The following is an 8332-nucleotide window of genomic DNA, read 5'->3' on the forward strand; positions in this document are numbered from 1 at the left end:
TTCAGCATAAAACCGTGCCAAAACACACCTTCTGTTAAGGGATGACTTCTAAGATGCTGAAGGTGTTTTTGTTTTTTTTTACCACCTGACTAAAATGCATCACCTCCTAATTATTCTTGAATTGTTGAACCAGCAAGAAACTGTTTCTTGTGATGTTGACTACTTTCTTTTTGGGAAAATATATTGATGTATGATCTATGAAAATATTCCAGTTTTCCTTTTAACAATTTTAGATCATAAAGTGTCTCTGTACTGAAGATTTAGCAAAAGTATATTTTAAAAGGAAAAGTGTGTTTTTCCTACGTGACCGTTTCTAAAGTCGACAAATCGCCGTGTCCGTTTCTTATAGATGATCGGCTCAAAGCGGTCAGAGCAAATGTGTCAGTGTAAACGTTGCATCACTTCTGTCACAGCAGGCGTTTGTGTAGAAGAAACCTGTCCTGTTTCTGTGAGCACAACTTCCTCTCCTCCTCTTCCTCGTCCCCTCATCCTTTTGCTGAGTCATTTCACCTCCAGCCAATGCAGCAAGAAACTGTGCGGCAAACTTTTCACGTCTACCATCATAAATCATCCCTAATCCAGTAACTAAGAGAACTGCAATCCAAAAAATTTACTTCAAAGTGAGTAATACCTCATTTGGCTGAACCTCAGACTTTAAGTCTCTGAGTTTGGACAGATTTTGGTCTCTTATTTCTCAGTTTCTGTGAAACGCTCGTTGGATGTAGTTTGATGATTTTTTTTTTCTCACCACATCCTCTGTTTCCCACTCTTTGCTTCTGCCTTTCTCTCTCCGTCGAACGGCGACCGAGCTTTGTCTCCACCTTTTCTCTTTCTTTTCGCCCGCTCTTTCCAATCCGCCACTGACTCTGCTTCTGATTTAAGCTCACAGCAGGGGGTTGTGGGTAAGGACTCACGCTGTGAAGGATCCCTCTGACTCAGGGAGAGCTGAAGGTCAAAGACACTCCTGATCAGAACCACGAGACGGCACAAAAGAGGCAGGGCATAAAAAATGCAGGGTAAAATCCTGAGGGAAGCAAACAATATTTTCCTTTTCACACTGATTTAAAACTGCGTCCACCTTTTGCCTTGCTTTCGTGTTTTCATTGTCGTCTTCGTAACAGTTGTGTTATTGTTTAAACCACACGATCTGTGGGGGCGACAGCGGAAGGTAGCAGCGTAGCAGTAAGAAATTGGGTTTCTGGTTTCAAATTGCATGTTCCTCAAAATACAATCGTGTATTTAAGCCCACTCCTCACTTTACTTCCAGCATGTATGTGCAATCAGCTTTGATCATTCCAGTTTTCCAGAAACACTTTTGTGTTGTTCCACCCTTGTTCCACCCTTTCTGGTCCTGACCTTGTGCTCTCGCTGGGTGTTTTTGCAGAGTGCTCTTCTATGAATCAAATTTCTGAATATAAAGACTTTCTGATCCTATCTGTATTTAGACGGTACTACAAGATTGCAACAGTTTAACGTCTTGTGGCGTCTGACTTTATTCTTTTATCTTTTGTGAAGTTCCAGGGTCTTTACCTTGAACTAACCTTGTGATGTGTTGGTGCGGCAACTTCTTTGTCCATATGGAGTGATGAGTTGTCTTATCAGCCACAGTTTATGTGGGGCTGAAGTTGGGAATGTGTTTTAATGTGATCATCTGTGTGGCTCGTGTATGCTAACTATATCCTTCCTACTTTACAGCCACATTTTGCACCCGCAAAGGTAATCAGAAAGGTCACATCAAAACATCAAAGCTGCGTCCACTTCTTCTTGAGGAATAAAACCCAAACAAAATGAACGTCTGGTCAAATAGAATCAACACAAACGGTGCAACCGAAACACTTTTTTTTTTTTTTGACCGCATCTCTATTGTTGTTTTGTCTGGCAGGTTTGAGTTTCCCTTGCTTCTTAATTGTCCCGACCCTTGACTGATAAAACAAACAGAACTAGAACAAGAGCACGAACAAGAGAAAATCATCTGGTTTTCTTTGAATGGAAAACTCCTGGAAACCAGATGAAGCTTTTCTTTTCTTTCTTTCTTTCTTTTTTTTTTTTCTTCTTCATTTTCTCCTTTGCAATTTTTGTTGGAAGCATTTGCATATTTCAAAAGTCTACCAAAGAAAATAGCCCGGAGCTAGAAAGGGCCGATCTGCATATTGAAGACTCAACAGAGGGTGAGGAGTGGGATACAGAAACAGAGAGAGGGAGGGAGGAGGAGGGAAGAAGGGAGCCACGCAAATAAAAGAGGGAACATCTATGTGCACATGATCGGAATTTGATCTTTAAGAAACAAAAATGTCAATTAGCTGATGGTGTCATCAGGGTGGATTAATTGCAGGATGTTCACCACAACTAAAACAGCTTATTTGCTTAACTGTGGAGCGGGGAGAAGCACAGATGATCAGAGAAGGAGAAAGAGGGAGCAGGGAGAAAAAAAATGTGCATCATAAGAAGGGCCTCTTCACCCAGCTTCCTTCATGAATAACAAATCGAGATCCCGGTGCTGTGACCAGCCAGCACAACACATGAAAAACATTACCGCATTCCCTGAGTCGTCTGGTTTTCTCTGCATCGCATTGGTCCAAGTGGAAACATGAGAAAAACACTGTGCAGCTTTTCGTGCGGCTTCTACACTTTGTTCCACTGAATGCAGTTGAACAATAAACAGCTTTGCAAAAAAAAAAAAAAAAAGCCGGGGGAATCAATAATCCACCGATCATGAAAAACAAATTTCTGAATATAAAGACTTTCTGATCCTATCTGTATTTAGACGGTACTACAAGATTGCAACAGTTTAACGTCTTGTGGCGTCTGACTTTATTCTTTTATCTTTTGTGAAGTTCCAGGGTCTTTACCTTGAACTAACCTTGTGATGTGTTGGTGCGGCAACTTCTTTGTCCATATGGAGTGATGAGTTGTCTTATCAGCCACAGTTTATGTGGGGCTGAAGTTGGGAATGTGTTTTAATGTGATCATCTGTGTGGCTCGTGTATGCTAACTATATCCTTCCTACTTTACAGCCACATTTTGCACCCGCAAAGGTAATCAGAAAGGTCACATCAAAACATCAAAGCTGCGTCCACTTCTTCTTGAGGAATAAAACCCAAACAAAATGAACGTCTGGTCAAATAGAATCAACACAAACGGTGCAACCGAAACACTTTTTTTTTTTTTTGACCGCATCTCTATTGTTGTTTTGTCTGGCAGGTTTGAGTTTCCCTTGCTTCTTAATTGTCCCGACCCTTGACTGATAAAACAAACAGAACTAGAACAAGAGCACGAACAAGAGAAAATCATCTGGTTTTCTTTGAATGGAAAACTCCTGGAAACCAGATGAAGCTTTTCTTTTCTTTCTTTCTTTCTTTTTTTTTTCTTCTTCATTTTCTCCTTTGCAATTTTTGTTGGAAGCATTTGCATATTTCAAAAGTCTACCAAAGAAAATAGCCCGGAGCTAGAAAGGGCCGATCTGCATATTGAAGACTCAACAGAGGGTGAGGAGTGGGATACAGAAACAGAGAGAGGGAGGGAGGAGGAGGGAAGAAGGGAGCCACGCAAATAAAAGAGGGAACATCTATGTGCACATGATCGGAATTTGATCTTTAAGAAACAAAAATGTCAATTAGCTGATGGTGTCATCAGGGTGGATTAATTGCAGGATGTTCACCACAACTAAAACAGCTTATTTGCTTAACTGTGGAGCGGGGAGAAGCACAGATGATCAGAGAAGGAGAAAGAGGGAGCAGGGAGAAAAAAAAATGTGCATCATAAGAAGGGCCTCTTCACCCAGCTTCCTTCATGAATAACAAATCGAGATCCCGGTGCTGTGACCAGCCAGCACAACACATGAAAAACATTACCGCATTCCCTGAGTCGTCTGGTTTTCTCTGCATCGCATTGGTCCAAGTGGAAACATGAGAAAAACACTGTGCAGCTTTTCGTGCGGCTTCTACACTTTGTTCCACTGAATGCAGTTGAACAATAAACAGCTTTGCAAAAAAAAAAAAAAGAAAAAAGCCGGTGGAATCAATAATCACTCGATCATGAACAAGCATGAAATGCAACGACGATTAAAAAAAAAAAAGAAACACGAGGCAAGCTGTATCACTTTTACGACAGGGATTGTGGTTTCACTAATGATAAACACATTATTTACAGATCGCCTAATTGGAGCTAAATGCTAATTGGAAAACGCCGGGATTGTCGGTGTGTGATGAATTCCTCAGAGATGGTGAAAATCCTCCTCCCACATGACACATATTCATGACAAATGGTGCCCAGTCTTTTACACAGCTTTTTAACATGGATCCGTCGGCAGCAGTGGTTTTATGGCCTGTTATTTAGTCATTTCTAGCCAACACACACCTTTCTTTTAATAGTAACACTTATTGTGTTTAGCCATCAAGTACTGTCATCAACAATTAAAAAAGACTGCAGCAACAGAGAATAAATAGTAGTAGTAATAGTAGAATATAAATGTGTGGTAGGCAACACTACATAATTATAAAGCTACAATTGTACAAGTACATGGGCTGGTTCCTTGAAGATTTGGGGCTGAATTTTAGACAGCTGCCTTGGAGACTTCAAAAATCAAAACAAAAGCATTTTATACTAAGGTACAGCACAAAATGACCAACAGTAAGATATTTTACAATGGATTTGTGACATATTTACTATAATGACTTACGCAATTTTGTTTTTACTAAATTCATACACACCACAATGGATTTGAAACTTTTATTTAACTTGACAAAATCCAAGGTACAATTTTTCCTCTTTAGCCAAACTTTTCAGCCACTCAAATGTAAATAAATGTTAAAAAATAGCAAATGGTCCTCGTATTTTTTATGTTTTTATACAAACGTGGATAAACAACCACCGGGGCAATAAAATAAAGACCAATGTTCTGAGTGTAACTGGTAATATTCTAATCATATCTCAGTGAAAGGTAGGTTCAGAACCTGTAGTTATTTTTTTGTGTTAGATAAAAGGCTACAAGCAAAAGGCTAAAATCCATTCAATATTCAAATTCAAATTAGCATTTTTATATTTATATTATATTGGATATAATTAAACCAAATGACATGATGTGTTTTTCTGGCAAATTGGTGACATTTGAGTATTACTTTATTAACCTTCTTAATTCAGGAGTATTTTTGAATGTACTTATAAACTCTACAGTAAAACTGTGAACAAAGAACAGGTGATTCTTCAAGTGCCTTTTTTTGGCTTATGCTAAATGCTGGTCTTTTAAACCCATTATTCACCAGAATGCAAACACTTTGTTGAAAAATGCTCCGCGCTGCCAAAAGGTCGCTATAAGCTCCTCCATAACACCCTGACAAAAACAAACAAAATATGAATAACTGTTTCATTTTAAAATTCATGTTTCTTTCTTAGAGTACATCTTGTAAACCAGAAATCCACATACTTCTACATATTTTTACATATTTACTTTTCGAATCGGAGCCCTCGCCGGATGAGTCTAGAAGTTGAACTGAACTCAGCTGATGTGAATTTTCCTGCTTCCATGACAAAAAGCTGACTCTGTGCGGGACGGATTCTTGTGCGTATTTATCTTTTACCTTTTGGCTTCGACCCAAGTCTGCTGCGCTGTCAAACATAAATTAGCACATTCATTCAGGCTGCACCTGGTTCTCTGTCTCACTTCAGACACCAGCCACCGCGCTCTCTGAAGACCGAGACCAGGACCAGGACCGGGCCCGTGGAAACATCCCACTGCACGCTGCCTGGTTTTCTGTTTGCCCACATTCTGAAGGAGTGCTGACCGCGGGGTTTGTGCGCCTCCGCTCCTCGGCTCACCAGAGCTGTGCGTCACGGCACTGTGGCTTTTTCCGCCTTTACCATATGAAAAGCGGTGCGCATTAAGATGCAGGAAGCGCACAAACCCTCTCTGTTTACCCGGAGCAGACAGGAGCAGACCCTGACTCAGGCCTAGCTGCACTGCTTTGTTGGGGAGGGGAGGGGGGGGCGGACGATAAATCATTAGCTGCAATAATATCCTTTCAGTGGCTCCGACGCTGGTTTTCACACACTTAGTCCTCCACATACACTGTGAGGGACGGGGACTCGGAGGTCACAGTCAGAGACCTCCGAGCTCCTTCGTGTCCTGATCAGATGCGCAGTTTGGGTTGAAAGATTTGGCTCAGGGACACATTGACATCAAACCTCTGACCCTGTGGTTGGAAGACTGTATACACAACTGTACCCGCTGAACTACGAGTATTACTCACTGTAATGACATACAGCTAGTGTACACTTTCATTTACTTCATACTGAATTTGTGAATAATCAGTGAATTTATTATTATTATTATTGTTATTGTTATTATTATTATTCGTAGTAGTCGTTGTTGTAGCAGTAATTTCCATTATTATCGTTATCAAAACAGTTACATTTTTATTAGAATAACTGCTGAAAGCCACAACACTACAGGTCACAGCAAGTACTACTACTTTGATACTTCTACTTATACGTGTACTACTTCTACAGCTACCTGTACACACATTATATCAGGCTCAATATCTGGTAATAACAAGTAGGAGTACCGCTGATACTACTACTACTGTCCGTTCAAACACTGTCATTACTGCTGGTCTGTACTACTACTGCAGTATTAATATTATAAGCAGCTGTAAATCTACTTCTACTACTTGTATTGGTATTGTTACAACTTAACCTACTGACGTGACAATTGCTAATACTCACGCCGATGCTAACATGATGCTACTACGTCTACTGAAAATACGAGAATGGTTACTTCTTCCACTTCTGGAGAAGTGTTTTCTATATTATATTTATTAAAGTAGTGCGTTTTTTTAATTCAAATGTCCATTTGGTAACGCGTACAAAATTACCCCAAAACACACATTCTTTATCCTGATAAAGTGTGTGTTTGGGGGAAACCTGTAGTAAATAAGACGGTTATTGTAACGGTTTATTCATTTTTCTCAGCAACTATTTGTTGCTGCTAACAAGTATTACTACTACTGCTGATGTTACTACTCCTACAACACCAAAACCAGCGAGTACTACGGTGTTCTTCACATTTTCTCCTCCTCTTTTGACTGCGGCTCCTCCGACTCTCGGTGTCCCGTGTCTTTTGTCTTTTCTCTCGCCGCTACTGTAACATTCTCGTGCTCTCGGATGGTCTGGGGGGTTTTTTTTCCCTGCAACAGGAACTTTGTGCAGCCCGGGCTCGACTCCACTCAGTCTTCAGATGCACCAACTCCTCTGTGACTGCGCGTCCAATCAGCGGGAGCTTTGCGGAATCTCCCTGTTGTAATTGGACGGTGATGGCAACAGGAATCCGCAGCCTTGGCACAGCGTAAACACAAGCGCGTCTGACTCGAACCGCGAAGGACGCGCCGAGAGCGGATGGAGCGGCTGAAGCCTCAGAGAGGAGGGCAGGTTCTTTAGATCTTTTTACTTGATTTCATTTAGAAGCCTTTTACCCCTGAAGAGCCCAGAGTCCGGGGGTTTCTGCGGCAGCTCGGGATCGAACAGCGCGTCCTGGATGTGGATTACGCACGGCGACGGAACTGGCGGGACAGAAAAGTTTTGAAAGCTGCAGTTTTGTTGCACAGCAATGCGTAACAGAAACTCACAAGTCAGTGCCTGAAGAGCGTGGATGGAGTGATTATACACAACAGAACACGCGCGTAACGATAAGACACCAGCTTAGAGAGACTGGATTTATGGATTAGACTTTATTTTGGACTTTGATCCAATAAAGAAAATACATTTCCATTTTCCGTGGGATGGCAACAGCCACCTCAAGTCCATACCTGGCGAGCAGCAGGATTTTATCCAGCCCGGTCCTTCATTCTGACCGCAGGAGCGGAGGTGGAGGTGGAGGAGGTGGTGGTGGTGGCATGCAGCCGGGCGGCACCGCTGTCACCACCGTCTCAGGTGGTTTCAGGGGAGACCACTCGGTGAAGATGGTGCAGAGTGACTTCATGCAGGGAGCCATGGTGGGCAGCGGGGGCCACATGCTCAGCCACGCACACCAGTGGGTGACATCGCTGCCACATGCTGCAGCCGCAGCGGCGGCAGCGGCGGCAGCAGTGGAGGCGGCTTCTCCGTGGCCCCCGAGCTCCCAGCCGCAGGAGGTGAAGAGAAACTCCGGCAGGGAGGACATCCATTCCCTCCACCACCGGCCCCCGCACCTGGGGCCCCATCATCAGACGCACCCGGGCTCTTGGGGAGGAAGCAGCGGTGCAGCCCACATCAGCATCACCGAGGCGCAGCAGCAGCAGCAGCAGCAGCCGAGCCGAATCTCCTCCCAGAAGGGAGGCCTCCACGTTTACGGGAATGTCCT

General features: G+C 42.7%; 1 protein-coding gene across 1 annotated transcript in view; it reads left to right on the top strand.

The window, feature by feature from the left end:
* The first annotated feature begins 7277 nt into the window (after positions 1-7277).
* Positions 7278-8332, top strand: part of pou3f3a (POU class 3 homeobox 3a) — a 3190-nt gene continuing 2135 nt past the window's right edge. The window contains exon 1 of the mRNA XM_017039755.2: positions 7278-8266. Coding sequence (XP_016895244.1) covers positions 7773-8266 — 494 coding nt within the window. The 5' untranslated portion in view covers positions 7278-7772. The remainder of the gene's footprint in view (positions 8267-8332) is intronic.

Source organism: Cynoglossus semilaevis, chromosome 16 (genome assembly GCF_000523025.1).
Source record: "Cynoglossus semilaevis isolate Cse_v1.0 chromosome 16, Cse_v1.0, whole genome shotgun sequence".
NCBI classification, from domain to species: Eukaryota; Metazoa; Chordata; class Actinopteri; order Pleuronectiformes; family Cynoglossidae; genus Cynoglossus; species Cynoglossus semilaevis.